Here is an 18,843-nt window from a genome sequence, read left to right on the forward strand (position 1 = left end):
GGCCTTGTTCCGCCGCTGCGGCTTACTTAACTCAATTGTGCCCTGTTTCAACCTGGCCAACGGCCTGGACTGAGGACTGGAGACACAGAGGAGAAGCTGCCAGAAGAGCCGGGAAACTGCTGGAGAGACGTGGGCGTGGTGGGATAACAGGAAGAAGGTTTTGGAAATGCGTCTGAGTCACGCCCTGGGAAGCCCCCCGTTATCATGGTGGCACTTCTGCTGGCAGGTGCCTCCTGAAGACCTGGTGCAAAGTTTCCAAAAGTCCGCAGTTTCTCAATCCTCCTCTGGTGGCCCGTAAGCTCCCCACCCCCACTCCCAGGCCCCGTGCTTCCTTTGTTGGCACAGGCTGAGTTCCTGTAAAGGGGATGGTCTGGGGTGTGGGGAGTGGAGTGGGACTGGTATAAGTAGGAAGCGTGGGTCCTGAGAAAGAGGCTCCCTCTAGGCAGCTGAGCACCAGGAGCTGCTGGGCACTGGGAAGAGGCCACCACTGCCCGCTCTGCTGCAGCCAGGATGGGCCTGAGGGTGGCTCAAACAGGTCTCTGGGCCGGCCAAGCGGATTGGATCAAGTGGGGATCGTGGGTTTTCAGGCGGGTGGGCCCAGACACCCCACAGAGCCATTGCACATGGTCCCAGCCTCCTATCTTTGGGGTGGTAGAGAACCGCAGGCACAAAGCGGAGCCAGGGGAGGGAGGGTGGAGGCTGGTGTTAGGGTGCCGATTGTCTGGGGAGGGGCAGGAGGAGGTCAGATGCACTTGCAGGGAGACTGACCCTGAACTTCCCTTCAGGTTTTGCGGTCCTGGTGCTGCTCCAGTGCTGTAAGTACCCCACCACCCCTGCCTTGAGTCCTCGAGTTTGGTGAGGGTGTAGCACCCATGAGAAGGAGGTCTTGGTACAGGGAACACTCTTCCAGTTTCTTCAGTGACCCCAATGGCTTGGAAATATTTGCATTAGTTAAACCAAGGGGAAGGGGCTACAGATGTGCATCATACTATTCACTCTTGAATAGACTTTAATTTTTTCAAAGTAACAAACTTTAAAAAATCTCAGGTTCACTGACTAGGAGACAGAGGAAACCACTGTCAGGGGCCCAGTCACCACGTGGACAAGTGATGCCCACTGCCCTCTGTAACCAAGTGGCCAGAAAGGACATCATTTGCTGCAGGGAAAATTAGAATGAGAAGAAAGGAAGAACTTCCTATCTGTTGTGATATTGTGCCACAGCTTGGGGACCGCCATTCTGGGCGGCTTACAGTTAGGGACACTTCCACCTGACCACAGAGGAGAAGCAGGCAGAACCCCTTTTGGGTCAAAGACCTTGTAGCAGGGCCAGAGGCTGAAGGCCGGGACATCTTCTGACACCGGCTATCTTGGGCCAGGTCCCTGCCCTCCCTCAAAGCCACTGCTTCCAGGAAGCCCGGGCCTGCACTGCGTGGGAGGCCCATTTCACCTTCACCTGCACAGGGCAGGTTTCCACCTGCAGTGTGATCTTGTGCTGCACTGGACCGGCTCCAAGGATCTTCAGAACAGGCCTCATTTTTATCACACAGGGAACTCCCCAGAGGCAGGGGCCCAAGCCAGCTCCCTTTATTTAAGAATTTTCAGTTTGCTCAGGATCCTGGCCCATTCCCTCCCCACCCCATCCTCAGCCCCATTGGTGCTCAGCTCTGGGCTCAGCTGGAGGGTCTCTGGCTGAATCCTGGCCCAGGTCCCACCCTAGATTTCTCCTTCAGGCTCTGCCTACAAACTGGTCTGCTACTACACGAACTGGTCCCAGTACCGGAAAGGTGACGGGAGCTGCTTTCCAGATGCCATCGACCACTCTCTCTGCACCCACGTCATCTACAGCTTTGCCAACATAAGCAACAATGAGATTGACATCAATGAATGGAACGATGTGACACTCTATGGCATGTTGAATGCACTCAAAATCAGGTTGGGTCACAGGTTGGCCAGGACAGGAGGAAGATGGGGTGGGGGGTAGCTGGGCTGGTTCCAGGGTAGGGCTGCTCTGCTCAAGAGAATGGGTGAGGGCCCCCAGGACCACCTCTGGGTGGAGAGCTGGGGGCCTCGGCTTCAATGGGAGGTATGAAGGCGGGTGTTGGGCAGTGTTTGGGTGATGATGGGCAGGCTGCGGCTCCCCTGGGAAAGGGGTTTTCTCCATCCCCTAGGAGCACGGAAAGTGCTGTGACCTTACTTTGCCATTCTCTGACTTCCCCACCAGGGGCAACAAGAAGGGACAGCATATTTCAGAGTAATGGCCACCAAGTCTATGACCTCTAGCCTGTAATCTCAGCAACTTGGGAGGCTGAGGCAGGAGGATCACAAGTTCAAAGTCAACCTCAGTCATTTAGCGAGGCCCTAAGCAACTCAGTGAGACCCTGGCTCTTATAAAGTACAAAAAAGGGCCGGGATGTGCTCAGTGGTTAAGTGACCCTGGGGTTTAATCCCCAGTACTGAAACAAAAAGAGAATATTGAGTCTCAGGGGCAGGAGGTCATCAGAGCAGAGACCCGATCCGGCCTCTTCAAAGTTAGAGCTCCTCTACAGCTGCCCAGACACAGGGACCCTTAGTGTCACCATAATCTTATTCCACCCCTGCTTTCCCCTCTCCTTGCCCCACAGGAACCCCAACCTGAAGACTCTCCTGTCAGTTGGAGGGTGGAACTTTGGCTCTGAAAGGTAGGACCTACTCTTGGAGCAGGAGGAAGGGAGGGGAGTAGGGAGGCCTGGCTCTTTTCACCCATTCTCAGGGGTATAGTGGCTCCGGGCTGGTTAGGCAGAGAGGCCTAAATGGTTGTTAGGGACCAGTCTCATGTACAGCCAAGAAACCAGAGCCCAGAGAGAGAGGACTTATCAGGAGTCACACAGCAGGTTCACAATGGATCTCCTGGCTCCCCACCCATCCTCTTTTTTACTACCTCTCTGACCTGAAAGCAAAGAACTTCTGGGGCTATTGCCACGAGGGGCGGGAAGGAGTGGGATGGAAACTAATGGGAAAGTGTAGCGGATGGGAGGGTGCCTTGGAGCAGGTGAGTGTGACCGGGGCTGGGGGCTCATCACAGCTCCCACTTAGTGCTCACTGGGTCAGGTACCCTTTCCTACCATGATCACATGGGATCCTCACAACAGCACTAGGAGGTATTATCATGATCCCATTTTGCAGAGGAGCAAACTCAGACTTGGGCTGTACCCTGTTTGAAGAGGCTGGCTAGTAGGCGGCTTGGAGTCCAGGGGTGCCTGGCTCCAAGAAGTGTGCCCTTTCTAAAGTTGGAGGAGCGCAGCACCCCAACCAGGCCCTCCTAGAGCTGCATCAGTTCAGGCTCCCTGCTCCCCGCTCCCCAGGTCCCAGAAACCCCACTAGAAGGTCAGGGCACATGGGGTTGATTTTGGTCCTAGATTTTCCAGAATAGCCTCTAACACCCAGAGGCTGAGAACTTTCATCAAGTCGGTGCCGCCATTTCTACGGGCCCACGGCTTTGATGGGCTGGACTTATCTTGGCTCGCCCCTGGTCGAAGAAACAAGCAGCTTCACGCCACCCTCATCCAGGTACCAGTCAGATCGGGCAGGGAGGTAGCAGGGGACGCAGGTGCCAGGGAGTGGAGGGGGTCAGGAGCTGTCTGCAGCAGAGGACCTCCCGAGGACAGGCAGAGGGACTTCAGCCTCCTAGCAGTAGGTTCCAAGGTCTGAGTCCTGGAACTCTTAATAACAAGGAAGACACTTTGTGACCCCAGTGGGAGGTGGAAGTGGGGTCCTAAAAGGCAGAAGGCCATGACTTAGCAGGGTACCCACCCCTCACTGCCACTGTCAGTGAATATGGAGCATCCATTGTCCATGGTTCAGTCCCAAACTGATGCCACCAGCGACACAGTATACATTGCTGCCAGGCACTCGGCTCCATCTGGGGTAGCCCAAGCATCTCGGTTCCCAGGGGCAGAGTGACAGTCTACACACATTGTCCACGCTATCAGTATAAATGTCTTACGATCTCACATACTGGCTAGAACAAAGCACAGACTGAAAGGCAAATGTCTTCCAACCACGTCACCTACTGTTCTGATGGTCCCCTCAGGACAGGCAGGAATTGAGTGTCAATGGGTGTGCCTGGGGTTTGAGGATGAGATTGGTCCAAAGCATCCTTTTAGAAAAAAGATGAGTGTCCCTGTGCATCAGACCGTGCCGGGCCTGTATCATTTCCACTGAGCCCTGGGCAGATTGGTGGTCCCAGCAGATGGGGAACATCTGTGAGGTGCTGAGAGACCTTGGCCTTCCTTTACAAGTCTCCCTATTCTGCTGCCTGGGTCCCTTTCACTCACCCACCTGTCCCCCATGCAGGAGATGAAGGCTGAATTTGCAAAGGAAGCCCAGGCTGGAGCAGAGCGACTCCTGCTCAGCGCAGCAGTGTCCGCAGGGAAGGTTGACATTGACAGCGGCTATGACATCGCCCAGATATCCCAGTGAGTCTCCTACCCAGACAATTCCCAGAGGCCTCTGCCGACACCACCCCTTCCTCCACCATAGAATTCCTTGAAGATCCAGGAGACCAGGCTATTAGATCCAGTGCTTCCAAAACCTGGATATGTGAACTTGAGCTAGTCACTTTCCCACCCTGTGCTTCAGTGTCCACATCTGTCAAATGAAGCATAAGTTCTGATCTTCTTTGTTCACTTGGAGTGTTGCTGAGCAGTTGAGTTTCTCTGGATGTATGTGAGAAAGGGAAGTAGAAAAATCTATACCCACCAACATTACAGAGTATTTTCTCTGTGGCCAGCAGAGCAGAGTAGTAGGCCTGGCGGGAGGAGGCCCTGCCACAGTAATACCCTTCCTTTCTAGAATGCTCGGAGTCTCATGGTACTCCTGTGCCTGCACACACAAGCAGCCCGTTCCTGTTCCTGCCCCTCCACCCTGTCTCCACAGGAAGCTATTGGTCATGCACAGTCTCTCCCCAGAGCACAGGCAGGATAGTGGGAAATCTAGTAGGAAGGAAAAGTGACTCTCAAATGACTTTAGAATCTTCCTTAGAATCTTAGAGTGTAGACTTGGTGTCTAAAGTGATCACTTGGTGGGAAAGAGGTGGCTTTCAACAATTTGCCCCAAATTTCTGAAGTTCATATTCACACCATGCACTTACAGTTCCCTCGTCAGTATGCCTGTGGGGAACTTCCTCTTCCTTCCAGTGTTCCTTGGGTGACGCCATCTTTTGTCCCTGCTCTTTCCCCTCTGGGCTCTTTCCCTGCTTCACCCAGGTGAGTCTGGCAGGAGTGCAGAGGCTGGGTTGAGATAGAGGCCAGACATGAGCTGGGGTGCAACAGAGAGTCCTGTTCAGGCCCTGAGTGCTCTCCCGGGACCCTGAGCTCACACCTTGGCATGGCCCAGGGGAGGTGGGCCAGCAACCAGGAAGCAGTCCAGGGAACTTCTGGGCTTTGGGTTAATGGCCTATCTGTCAACTGCCTGCTTCGCCAATTCACCTCCTGCTGGGGCTTTGGATGTGAGGCCAAGAGTGTTTCTAATTTCCCACCTCTCCCTCCATCCCTGTCTTTCAGACACCTGGATTTCATTAGCACCGTGACCTACGATTTCCATGGAACCTGGCGCGGGACCACAGGACACCACAGCCCTCTGTTTCGAGGCCAAGAGGATACCCGCTCTTACAGATTCAGCAACACTGTGGGCACCCAAAAGGAGGGAGTGTGGGAGGGGATCACAAAGTCCTGCCACCTGCTAGGGCTCACACCCACCAACCCCTCTGCTCTTAAGTACAAATCTGCAAGACAGGTGTTATGAGACCCATTTTACAGAAAACTGAGGCCCTAAGTCTTCATTCTCCGTGACTCTGGAGACATGGCCTGTGGGGTGGACTGAATGAAGTCAGGGGCAGAACAGAGGCCGGAAGCCAGGAGGTGACTGTCTAGCTTCAACATGTCATTTGCTAGCTGTGCAGTCTGAGTCAGGCACCTGATTTCTGCATCTGTCAAATAATAATAATCCCTTCTAGGTGTAAAGGGAGCTTTTCAATAATGAAACTTTGAAATTCGTTTTAAACTGATGTGATCCGTTCCCAGAGGAATGGGGAATCCCAGGCGCATCATGTAACCCAACCTCACCTGTCACAGTGGCAGTGCTAATCATAACCCTTTCCCATCCCTGCGCTGCCAGCCCAGCTAACTGCTCCTACTGTCCCGGCTCTATCCCCACTTAGGACTACGCTGTGGGGTACATGCTGAAGCGGGGGGCCCCAGCCAACAAGCTGGTGATGAGCATCCCCATCTTTGGAAGGAGCTTCACTCTGTCCTCTTCTGAAACGGGTGTTGGAGCCCCAATCTCAGGGCCAGGAATACCAGGCCGATTCACCAATGAGAAAGGGTTCCTCGCCTACTATGAGGTAATAGAGTTGGGGGAGAAGCCAAGATTGCCCCAATACCATCAACAGCCGTGGGGAAGGGCCTGGGTGGTAGGCACTCTTGGGTTCAACCTCCAGTATAGTCAAAGAATAAAAATATGGAGGAAGCAATCAGAATCCGTTATAGCCCTTAAAGGCAGCTGAACTCTGTAACACTTGCATCTGTTTTACATAAATTTGCATGAAACCCACAACTTGCAAACCCACTGAGAGTGAGGCTGCAAGGTGAATCAAGGGACTGAGACTTGGGGAGTGACTTCTCCTGGTGTCCTGCAAAGCCTCCCTGTTCTATCTATGTCCCATTCTCTGCTCAGATCTGTGAATTCCTCCGCGGAGCCACAGTCCATAGGATACTGGGCCAGCTGGTTCCCTACGCCACCAAGGGCAACCAGTGGGTGGGATACGATGACCAGGAGAGCGTCAGAAACAAGGTAGGTTCAGCAGGCCACACCTCAGGACAAAGCAGGAGAGGGACACCTGCTCTAAGCAGCCAGATTCAGTCTCTTGCCCTAAGGTCTGGGCTGTGTGGGGTGGGGGTCTAGGGGCCTGCCATCCCTCCCCTGGGAATAGCATTTCCCCCCTATACAGCCTGTCCTGGAGGACCCAGCCCTTCCCCCTCTGGACCTCCCTCCTCAGGTGCAGTACCTGAAAAACAGGCAACTGGCAGGTGCCATGGTGTGGGCCCTAGATTTGGATGACTTCCGGGGCTCCTTCTGTGGCCAGAATCTACGCTTCCCTCTCATCAATGCCATCAAGGATGCACTCGCAGCAGCTTAGCCCTGTCCTTCTGCACACAGTGGGCTCCAAGGACACCCCACACCCTCTGGTTCCAGCTGGCCAGGAGCCTGATCACCTTCACTCTAGTCTCCCATCTGAGCCTCGGTCTCCCGCTGTGGGCAACACCACTGAAATGCATGCTCAGTGCTGGTGGACAGGGAGCTCAGGTGGGGCTGTGAGGTCAGTGAGGGTCTGGGGACTAGCACAGTATAAGACACAGTATCAGTACATACCCATTGGTGAATGCAAATGCTCACTGACCCAAGTCTGGCATAGGGGAACTTCTTCAACTTGTTTACCCCCAACCCTCCTTATAAAGGACACCATTTTGGCAAGCTCTACCACCTAGCAGCCAAACATCCTACAAGACTCAGTTGCCATACTAATTATACCCTCTGCAAAGCCCAAGTTGAAACCTTCATTTAGGAACATAATCATGTCTCCTATGCCACTTCCCTTTCCTAATTCCACAACTGCTCAGTAAAGTACAAGAGCTTAACAGTGTATTGCACTTGCTTTGGTTCGTCTTGGTGGCACCCTGGACCATTGTGCTTACCTACCCCCATCTTTACTGGATCCCTCTCTCTGTGGCTTGGGAGCCCTGAGTTTGCTGAGGTGAGGCCACCACGTCCTCCACCAGGATGCAGGGAACTCCAAGGGGAGGTAGCATCCTTAGATTTTCCTGCTTTGGACTTCACCCAAGTATGGCCGATAGCCTTCCAGATAGTAACGTCATTGCCATTCAGACTTCCAAATTAAGTTGCTTGTTGAAAGAAGTCACTTGTTTCCTGAAGACTGGCAGACACTGGGAAGGAATCCTTTCAATCCCAGCATTTCATCTCTTCTGGCCCTCAGGAAGGTGGTGGGAGCTGCACAGGATAGGGTTAGAGAGCCCTCAACCCTAGACCCTCAGCACCACAAGGAAATACATACATCTTCTCATGCACCTTCCCTGCCTCCCAGGGCTGGAGCCTCTACAAGGCTCTTGAGGGATGGCCTTCTAACCTCTGACATCCCCAGTGACCTGCAGTTCAGTAACTCAGGGGTAGCCCATCCTATTGCTGTGCTGAGAGCCATGTCTGTCCCAATGATCACCTTGTCCCTAGCCCACTGTCCTTGCAGTCCCTCCATGCACACTCATCCCTTGACCACGCGGAGATCAAAGCACCCCTGCCTAGCTGGCCTGAGGCTGATGGAATAGGATACCCAGAAAAATAGTCAGTTTTCCATCCTTTATGAGGGGGAGATGCTCTCACCAGCCTTCTGTGAATTTCCAGGACCCTGGAATGACTTTATCCAAAGAGAGTCCAGCTGCATCCTCTAAAACTAAAGAGAATTTATTGGTGGATTTCTTAATATCTGGATTATCTGTGACTTGGGGTAATCATGAGTTGGCCTGATGGTCTGTGACTCTGATTTCAGGTGTAGGGAAGAAAATACCTATCTGCTGTCCTGAAATCTGAACCAGCTAGAGCAGGGCAGATGCAGCTGATTCCAAGGTCACAGCTCTGCTAAAGGCAAAGAACTTGGCCAGAGCCTTAGTGGGTACCTAGCATTTCAGGGCTGGCCAATGGCCAAACATTTCCTAAACCCTGCCACTGCCTGCCGAGCACACAAGGGTCTTTGAACCCCCAGGGCTGAGGGTCTTTCTGAGCAGCCATCTCCCGGCCCCTAGGGCCACCCTTCCCCCAGCTTGGGACAGGCTCTCCAGGGCTGACTCAGGGTCCTGTAGGGTTAGTCACATTCACTTATAGCTGCACAGTCAGAGGCCAAGGATGGAGATCGAGTCTCCAGGGCCTGCTCCCTGCCCAGCAGGACACTGAGTCACCTGGCAGATGACATAGGCACCCAGGCAGGGCTAGACATAAGGCACCCTGAGCTCTCCACTGCCACTCCCTGCAAGGACAGCCAGGGTTGAGAGGCGGCCACACTCTTATGCCCCTCTGTCCTGAGGAAGAGGTACAGTCTGCAGGTTGATGAGGACCCTAAATAAATGACACGCTTGCTTATTTTTAAATTGTGGGCTACATCATACATACCAGAGAGTGCATACAACGTAATTTAATTTAAAGAGTTACTACGTATTGAAAACTCATGTGACCACCAGCAAGAGCAGGAAACAAAATCTTGATGGCATTCCACGACCTCCACAATCACATCCAACCCTCTGCCCAGAGGCCGTCACTACCTGGACTTCCATGTTAACTTGTCCTGCTTTCTTTCATGGCTCACCACTATGAGTGTACCTTGAAGAAGTGGCTTGGTGGCCTGTGGCACATGAGATGAGACCATTTCTGTCACTTGACTCCTTTTGCTCACCATTCGGTCTGTGAGACCAGCCGTGGTATTGTTTGAGGCTGAAGTTTGCTCATTTGATTCCATATTTTGCTTTTTAACTGCATGAATGCTCTCCAGTGGTTTATCTATCCCACTGAAGGACTGCTGTTCCCCCAAGATTGTGATTATTACAAGATCACATTGCTGTGAACATTCGCATCCAGGCCTCCTAGGCTCTCGGGTGAGCGTTTCCAGGAGTGGAACAGCGAGGTCACTAAGTAGGCACGTTGTCCATATCACCAGGCACTGTCTCACTTTTTCCCAAGTTGCTGCTCCAAACTATACCACCAGCTGCAATGGAGGTTTTTATAGCCCCCCTCTCACACATGCCATTTTCTGGATTTTAAATCATAACCAACATTTTATTGAATCAGTGACCAAGAATTTGGCCATACCTGCTTCATTTCCCATACTGGGCAGGCCCATGCCCACGTCCTGTTCTGACAAGCCTGGAAGTTTCAGTGTCCCCTCCAGCAGGTCCCCTCGAGTCTGCACACAACCTCTTCCCACTCCCATCTTGGTGATGGGAAACTGAGGCCCTGCGTGGGGAGGGAAGCTGGATCCTTACCAACCTCCCAGCAGAGACAGGAACCCAGCGGCTTAGTCCCCGCTGTGGTTTGAAAGTCTCCTCCAAACTCACAATGAGATTCAATTGCCCTGTCATATTATAGGTGGAGGGGTCTTTATTAAGAGGTGGGGAGATCAGGCCACGGGGGCACTGCCCTCATGAATGGACCAATGCCATCATCAGGAAGCAGGTGAGTGATCTCAAAATGGGTCCCTGATAAAAAGAATGGGTTCGGCCCCATTTCCTCTCTCTGCCATGTCAGGACACAGCACAAAGCACCTCGCCAAATGTGGGTGCCATGCTCTTGGATGCCCCAGCCTGCAGAACTGGGAGCAGAGAGGCACCTATTGTTTATAATCTACCCCTCTGTGATGTTCTGTGGAGCAGTAGAAAATGGACAGAGACAGTCCTTCTTCCTGGAGGCCCAGGGCTGGAGGACCTTCTTTCTGGAAGCCCAGCCAGCCTCACCTTGGGCATCTCAACTCTCTGCCTCTCTAGGGCCCTCATCTCACATAGCACAAGGGACCCCAGGGGCCAAGCTGGGAGTGAGTGCTCACCAGGGAGGCTGGAGCAAGCTTGTCTGGGCCCTGGTCCCCAGTCTGAAGAGACCCAGGGCCAAGTGGCCTCATGGAGGCCAGACTCCCAGAGCTGACCAGGCTTCCTTCTCTGCACAGCAGCTGTCTCCCATTGCCCCAGCCCCTGGCACTGGTCCTAACGACGTCCCAGCTCACCTATCTGTGCTTGCCCCTAGCCAGGCACTGGCACCCTGGCTGTGAGGTCCAAACAGGGTGATGGCAAGGTAGTGTGCTCCTCAAGGGGCCCTGTGGTTCCTCCCCCAGAGCTATTCCTGGCCTGGGCACCTCCCCACCCCACCCCCCGTCCCCCTGCCTGACCTGACCCCACAGCTGGGAATCATTGGCTGGGGGTGGGCCAGCCCCTGACTATATAAGCCTGGGCCTAGGTGTCCCAGACACCCTGCAGGCGCAGACCCTTCACTGCTGACCCCTGCACACTCCAGCCTCACCCCCGCCTAGCCAAGCCATGACAGGAAAGGCGGCCTCTGAGGCCACTGGTCCAAAGGAGACGGCGTCAGAGTCTGCCAGTGTGCCCATCACAGAGCCTTCTGGAGAAGTGGCAGCACCGGAGTCCAAGGAAGAAGAACAGGCTCAGGAGCCACCGGAGCCACAGGACCCTGCCTCCCAGGCAGCTGCTCCCACAGCTCCCACAGCTGCCAAGCCTGCACCCCCGAGCGAAGGTGATCAGAGGCGGGCAGGTGGAGGAGGGCGGCAGGCACGCCTGGGGCCTCACGGACGTGAGCCTCTTCATCTCATCCTGGCTTCTCCCCAGATGTCCCCAGCGCGCCGCTGCTGCTGACCGTGGAGGACGTGAGTAGCAGCTCCGTGACTGTGAGCTGGGAGCCCCCCGAGAGGCTGGGGAGGCTGGGGCTCCAGGGCTACGTGGTGGAGATCTGCAGAGAGGGAGGTAAGTGCTCAACCCAGCAAGTGGCCAAAGGCCAGTGGCCAGGCGGGCAGCAGGGACAAGTCCAGTCCCAGTCTGCGAGGGAGGAGGACAAGCAGTAGTTTCCTTAGCCCCGCCCCCCTTCTAGCTTCAACGGGGCCCTCTGAAGGCAGGGGACGTTCAGGGGCCTCAGGAGCCTTACCTTCCCGCTCTAGGGAGCCGCTGGATAACAGAACTGAGCACTGCTCTGGTGAGGAGGGAGGTGCCAGGCAGAGAGGGCAGTGCCCGAGGAGAGAGCAGAGGGAACTCGGAGGAGGGCGGCAGAGGAAGGGGCGGCGAGGAGGGCCAGGATGGGAGCCATTCCTGCTGCCTCCATTCCTCTCCACGTCAGTCATCTTCATCCTGGCCTCTGCCTCTGCCCCTACCTTGCTGTGTGACTTTGTAAATGTGTCTAACCCTCACTGGGCTTCAGCAACCCCATCTATGGCCACCATTCCAGTGGTCTAACTCTCCATGTCTTTGATGCCACTGGACATGAAGAATTCAGGAAAGGGGAGCAACAGGAAAACGAGGCCAGGAGAGGGAGGTCAACGTCCCCAGCTCACCGTTGATAAGGGATGCCCCATTGAGAAGGGTGGCCTTGACCGTGTCGCCAAGACCTCACACGCTCTCCATTCCCCCAGCCTCAGAGTGGGTACCTGTGAATGCCCGGCCCATGATGGTGACCCAGCAGACCTTGCGGAACCTGGCTCTAGGAGACAAGTTCTTCCTGCGTGTGGCTGCAGTGAGCTCCGCGGGGGCTGGTCCCCCCGCTGTGCTGGACCAGCCTGTGCACATCCAAGAGATCATTGGTAAACCTCACCTCTTGCTCCCCAGACCCCTCTAATAGAGAGAATGAAGCCACGGGCAGTGAGATCCACAAAGCCACGTCCCCACCCACACTCAGTGCGCAAGCCATGTGCTCCTGCCATCTTGATCTGAGAAAGTTTCGGGCTCCTTAGCTTCCAGGAGCCTCTGGGGACATCAAAGAAGTCATTTCCCTGAGTAGTCCCACCCCAAAGCTTTGGGGAGAGGCTTCCTGATGTCCAGAAAGGAAAGCTCAGGTCCCTGGGTCAGCTGTCTCGAATCCTGGTGCTAAGAGGCCATCTGTTTTCCTTCTAGTCAATCTTAAGCCCTCCAGTGGCCATTAAGGCTCCTTTATTGCCCATTACCTGTGACCTGGGTTCCAGATCTCTCCCAAAGTTTCCAGAACAGAGAGAAAGCCTGCTGCCCCTGTTCTCCCAGAGCCCTAATGGGACAGGGAAGGGACTCTGCAAAAGACCTCTGAGAGCTTCTCCATCCCCAAAGGGCAGTGCCTCGCTGGGGACCTGGAGGCCAGCTGCTGTCCCCATTGCTAATATTTCTATTTGCAGGGTGCATTAGCCTCAGTCCTACCCTCAGTGCCCTCCCAGAACTGATCAGGTTTCAGTCTGTTAATGGCAATGAGTCATTTGGTCTGATCTCAGGTCCCTGGGGACAGTGCAGGGCCCCAGGGTGAAGAGAGACACAGGCAAACAGGTGGCCTGAGGCCTTCTCTATCTTCTCTCTTGTTCTTCCACCAGGGGGACAATGGTTCCTGGTGAAGGCTGGGAGCAGAACTCCCCCATTCTAGAAGCATTCAGAAGGAAAGGGCCTCAGGGCCACAGGAGGGGTCAAATTTGGATTCAAAGAAATATTCAGCCCTGAGACGTGAGAGACATGGGAGCTCAGAACCACAGGCTGCCTTGGTTCATGCATCCCAGCCAAGCAGATCCCAAGGGACTTAGGGACTCCCTAGAGGTCACCCAGCTATTCAATGGTGGTCCCAGACTCTGATGCTCACAGGAGACCATTCATACCCCACCATCCCACAGGGCAACTTCTCTGGTAGTTTTCAAAACCTCAGGACATTCCCAGCCTTTGAGTCTGGGTGAGACTTGGCCCCAAGTGGCAGCTACAGGATAGCTGTGTTGACTCTAGCCTCGAGATGCCAGGAAGTCCTCCTGCTTGGGGGAGTCCCGGCCTTCCCCCCGGGGCCCCAGGGAATTCAGACTCAGAGGCCTCTGAGGCCTGGTGTTGAAGGAGCCAGCCAGACTCAGCCAGACTCAGCCCTACTTCTCCATTAAAATTCCTCTGGCGGGAGAGGGGGGAATTTCCTGGAGAGAAAAGGAGGAGAAGGCCACAGACAAGTGGGGGACAGCCAGGCTTCTTATGTGAGAGCTGGGTGGGGTGGGGACCCTGTCCAGAATCCTCAGCTGCTCAGCTGTCCCTCCTTGGCCACCTGGAGCTGCCAAGCATTCCTGACCCCCTGCAGCTGCCCCTGGAGCATTCCAGACTGATGCTCCCAAGCCAAATGCCCGCTCAGCTAATCCTTGGAGACACAGTGTTCCTTCTCGCTGTCTCCTCCTCCTCTGCCACCCTTCGTGCCACCGACCAACTGCTGTCACCTGTTTGCTGCTGAGGGGCCTCTGTCCCAGCCCCAGCACACACACCCCCTCCCCAACCCACCCCCAGGGACAAGGATGGCGACTGTGTCAGCTTCCCTTGGAATGCCCAGTGACTCCAGTGGTTGCACCTGATTAGATGAAGGTTAGGAAGGTGGTTTCCAACCGTAGCAGGGGCTGAGGTAGGACTTCAGGAAGGACTTTTCCAACCATGAGATTAAAAGATTGGGAGAGGCGACAGAGAGAGAAGGGAGTGTACCTTCTCTGGCCTCGTTTAGGCAGGGAAGACCCTAGTCCTCCAGGTGGGGTTAGGAGGCCAAGGACTGAGCATAAGGAAGTTTCAGGAGGGCTTCTCTGAAAGTCCCAGGCTGGGTGGGGCGCAGGGTGAGCGGGAAGACTGCCTCCCGCCCTGGGAGAACAGTCCGACAGGTGCAGCGCCCGCTGCCCTCCAGGGGGAGCCAGAGAGCCAGCAGGGCCCATCTGGAGCCTGAGCGTGCTTGGGCTGCAGGGCAAATCCCAGCCTGGCAGGGTCAAGGCGCCAAGAGAGTGCCGGGGATGCTTACCAGTTCACACCACCGGGGCCCTGACCTCCCTGGAACTTCCCGGCTTTCAGCTCCCCAAGGGCCTTAAGGGATTCGAGCCCCACAATCTCACAAGTAAGAGCTTTACCCAGGCAAGTCAGGCACCTGGCCAGAACTAGCTGTCCCCTACCCCTGCCTCAGAAGCCCCCATCCAGCTATCCCACTATTATGCTAAGTCTAGACCCTTGCTTTCATGTAGAGCCCCCCAAGATCCGTGTCCCCCGCCATCTTCGTCAGACTTACATCCGCCAGGTGGGAGAGTCGGTCAACCTTCAAATCCCCTTCCAGGTGGGTGTGCCTCTACCTAGAGGGAGAGTCTGGGTGGAAACCAGACTCCCAGCCAGGTCTGACGGGGCTCAGAGGAAGCCCAGGAAAGTCCGGGTCTCCCTAGGGGTCTGCCTGGGATCCACCAAGAAGGCCTCGTCCTTCCTTGATCACGCCCATGACTCAGTTGTGCTCCTCCAGCCTGTGGACTGGCAGGTGGGTCCCCAGTGCAGGCGGGACACCTGGAGGACATGACTGGGCAGCACCTATGGCTCCAGCCCCTACCGCCCCTCCTGAGAAGGGCCACAGGGCAGGTCTCCCAGGCACAGCTCCAGAGTTGGAGGGGTGGGGCTGCCAGCACCAACCTGCACTCACCCTGAGGGCTCCCTCCCGTAGGGGAAGCCCAAGCCTCAGGCCTCATGGACACACAATGGCCACGCCTTGGACAGCAAGCGGGTAAACATTCGCAGTGGGGACCAGGACTCCATCCTCTTCATCCGCTCAGCCCAGCGCTCTGACTCAGGCCGCTATGAGCTCACTGTGAGGCTGGAAGGCCTGGAGGCCAAAGCGGCCATCGACATCCTGGTGATCGGTAAGGAGCCAGGGGAGACAGGACTGGTCCTCAGGGACCCAGAACCCCGACAGAGCTGCCAGCTGGTGGGGGCAGGCTAAGGGAGCATGGCAGGAGTTAAATCTTGGGTTTAAACGGAGACTTCATGGAAGGCCCAGTCTCACACTCACTTCCCTTCCACTGTGGTCCTGCAGAGAAGCCTGGGCCCCCCAGCAGCATCAGGTTACTGGACGTCTGGGGTTGCAATGCTGCCCTTGAGTGGACACCACCCCAGGACACGGGCAACACAGAGCTCCTGGGCTACACGGTGCAGAAGGCAGACAAAAAGACAGGGGTGAGGCCTGCTGGGGCAGAGCGGGGCCGGGGAGGAAGGGGCTACGGGGGCTGTGAAGGCCCATCCCACCAAGAGTCTTGGGTTCAGTTCCAGTGCAGTGACTGCTAACTGACTCCCTATGTGACCTTTGACAAGATTCTTGCTCCTGAAGCCTGCAAGGAGGGCCGGCCTGGGCTGTCTGAGGCCTTTCAAACTCTGGAGCTGTATTTCTGGAACCTTACCATGCATGTCAATTCCCTAGGAACTTTGCTAAGATGCAGACTCAGATTCAGTAGATCCTGGCTGGGACTGAATCCTGAAGTCCCCAGGTGATGCTGAGGTTGCACATCTGCCAGTTACACCTTGAGTAGAAAGGCTCTAGAATTTTCTAAGGTCCCAGAGAGTTCACTTGAGTGACCCAGGTACCCCTTCTCCCACTTCAAAGTCCTTCAGGCCCAAAGCTGGGTGGTTTAACCTCCCTGGGTTGGGGACATAGAATGAACCCTCCTGGGGAGGGAGCTTCAGGGTCAGCAGGGAGGGCGAGGACGAGGGTGAGAGGTGAGTGATGGCGCCGGGTCCCCACAGCAATGGTTCACAGTGCTGGAGCGCTATCACCCAACCACCTGCACCATCTCCCACCTCATCGTGGGCAACTCGTACTACTTCCGGGTCTTCTCAGAAAACCTGTGTGGCCTCAGCGACTCAGCCACCTCCACCAAGGAGCTTGCGCACATCCGGAAGGAAGGTAGGTTTGGCCCAGGCCAGAAACCAGGCCAGAATCTTTCCGTCTCTACCTCTTTCTCTGTGTCCCTGCATCCCTCCCTCTGGACTTCTCCTGGGTGCCTGTTCCCTGGAACATTCTCTGCCCTCCTTCCACTCCACCGCTGTGTGAGTGTGCACAACAAAATGGCAATAAAGCAAACCCCTGCAATAAGCAGCGCCCCTTGGCAGGCTGTGGACTTGTTTTAAAGATGAGTGTGGCTGCCAACTTCGCAGCAGTCATTAGGTCTCACGCACAGTGCCCCAAGGGACCTACCCCGAAGGCCAACAGGTGTGTGATCTATAGACTCCTGCGAGTTTGTAAAAGCAGTGAGCTCACGGCCCAAAGGGAACATCACCCAGAGGGATGAGAGAGCTAGAGCATTTACCATCTCCACCAGGCGCCTGACCCTTTCGGGTCAAATGCTAAACTCCAGGCCCTTCTCCCTATCGTGCTCTATGTCCAAGGCCTGTCCCCCCCCAGAGTGTGTGTGGGCTCTGGAAGACCCAGTCTTGTTAACACCAGCCTGACCTGCACAAAATTAGGAAAAAATTTCTGTTTAAAAAAGGAAAGCCAGTCAGGTCTCCAAAGACAGAGAGAAATGAAGCATGGTGGCCGTGTCGCTGGCCTCCACCTTCTGCTGAGATCGGCTCACCTGCGCTGTTTTGCTGCTCTGCTCACCACCCCGGCCCACCCGACTCCCTCTTGTCTTTCCTCAGCTTCTTTGACATTCCTCCCCTAAGCTCCCACAAATTGGCCAGGCCTTGCTTCTCAAAAATCCTGAACGAAGTCAACCTGATGTGTTCTTCTCCACATCTGTAACCTCGAATTCTCCCTCGAACTCAGATATTGCTGCCAAACCTAAAGGGTTTATTGAGCGAGACTTCTCGGAAGCCCCCTCGTTCACCCAGCCCCTGGCTGACCACACCTCCACCCCTGGCTACAGCACTCAGCTGTTCTGCAGCGTCAGGGCATCGCCCAAGGTGAGGGGCCCTGGGCTGGCGGGAGGGGAGCGCGGTGCTGGGAGATCCAAGCATCTCCCCGTGGGCCCGAGAATGGCCCTTTGAGAACATCCTTCCCGCTCTCTTCTGATTGTGCCACCCAGCCCAAGATCATCTGGATGAAAAACAAAATGGACCTGCGGGGCGATCCCAAATACCGTGCCCTCTCTGAGCAAGGGGTTTGCACCCTGGAGATCCGGAAACCCAGCCCCTTTGATTCCGGGGTCTACACCTGCAAGGCCATCAACGTGCTGGGGGAGGCATCTGTGGATTGCCGGCTGGAGGTCAAAGGTGAGAGTGTGCTCTCTGGGGACCATGCCATGGATGGGACAATAGGAGACGTTCCCTTTTTGGAGCTGGACTGGATGCCACTGAGCACTGAAAATTAAAGGAGAGAAGCGGGTAGTAAGGATCCAGATCAGGCCTTCTGAATGAACTTCCAAGGGGGAAGATGGCCCAATGGAGAGGAACATGTGACCTTGAACCTCTCAGGTCCCTCTCCTCCTCCCCTAAGCTCTAACCTGCAGGATCTCTTCCAGCCTCAGCCACACACTGAAGAGCAATGGGAGGAGACTGGTATGAGGAGACAGGTAACGACTGGACCCACTCCCTCTGCTATCTCTGGGGGCTGGGGGCTGGGGGTGGGAAGGGAAGGCAGACACCAGCTATGGGAACGACTCTGCAGTCACAGGCAACTATCGTGCATGCCCAGGGACGTGAAATGGCATTGCAGGGCCCCATGATGTTGTGAGGCCTGCAAGGGGTGATGTGGTAGGTGGTTGGATAGGGGTCTGACCCTGGCTCCAAGCGACAAGCAGGGGCATTCTCTTTGGGTCTGTTTCCTTAACATAAAAGTGGGGACAACAGCCCCCGTCGGCTCTAAAGCTCTGGATAAGTAAGGAACTATCTAGAACTATGATGGGTAGAGTTCGGCCCTGGGGCAGGAGGGAGCTTGGCCTAGGAAGGGAAGAGGTGCTGCTCCCACATTCCCATCTGCAGCTCTGCAGCTGACCTCTGCTTCCTACCGTGGCGGCTCAGAAGCCTGTTCTCTGCCAGGTCCTGCAGGCCTGAGGGGTCCAGCCCCCAGGCCCAAATTCTAGCTTGGCAGATACTCAAGACCTGCATTGCCATAGCAACAACTGATGGAACTGCCCCTACCTGACAACCTCCTGTCCCCAGAGGCTGGAGTCCAGCACTCAGGAGAGGGCCTGGCAGGCCCCAGGTCAGGCAATCTGGGCACCAGGGGGCCAGAAAGGAACGGAGATTGGAGTGCCCTGCAGAGTTGTGCCCTGAGTAAAAAGCACTCAAATAAAGGCGTGATGATGTTGCGGTTTGTGGCCTCTGTGGCAGTGAG

General features: G+C 55.4%; 2 protein-coding genes across 2 annotated transcripts; both read left to right on the forward strand.

The window, feature by feature from the left end:
* Positions 1-403: 403 nt before the first annotated feature.
* Positions 404-7,678, forward strand: Chi3l1 (chitinase 3 like 1). Its single transcript, XM_047521326.1, has 10 exons — positions 404-535; positions 786-815; positions 1,731-1,932; positions 2,622-2,678; positions 3,396-3,546; positions 4,333-4,454; positions 5,541-5,664; positions 6,197-6,379; positions 6,712-6,828; positions 7,034-7,678. Exons 1-10 carry the CDS (start codon positions 511-513, stop codon positions 7,172-7,174), a joined length of 1,152 nt encoding a protein of 383 aa, XP_047377282.1. The 5' UTR covers positions 404-510; the 3' UTR covers positions 7,175-7,678.
* A 3,354-nt stretch (positions 7,679-11,032) lies between these two features.
* On the forward strand, positions 11,033-18,817 carry Mybph (myosin binding protein H). Its single transcript, XM_047521325.1, has 11 exons — positions 11,033-11,334; positions 11,427-11,561; positions 12,221-12,388; positions 14,780-14,868; positions 15,241-15,436; positions 15,610-15,749; positions 16,314-16,473; positions 17,335-17,471; positions 17,594-17,780; positions 18,029-18,079; positions 18,546-18,817. The coding sequence occupies exons 1-10, from the start codon at positions 11,121-11,123 to the stop codon at positions 18,043-18,045; spliced, it is 1,443 nt and encodes a 480-aa protein (XP_047377281.1). The 5' UTR covers positions 11,033-11,120; the 3' UTR covers positions 18,046-18,079; positions 18,546-18,817.
* The last annotated feature ends 26 nt before the right edge of the window (positions 18,818-18,843 follow it).

The sequence above is a fragment of the Sciurus carolinensis genome, chromosome 12 (genome assembly GCF_902686445.1).
Source record: "Sciurus carolinensis chromosome 12, mSciCar1.2, whole genome shotgun sequence".
Classification (NCBI taxonomy): Eukaryota; Metazoa; Chordata; class Mammalia; order Rodentia; family Sciuridae; genus Sciurus; species Sciurus carolinensis.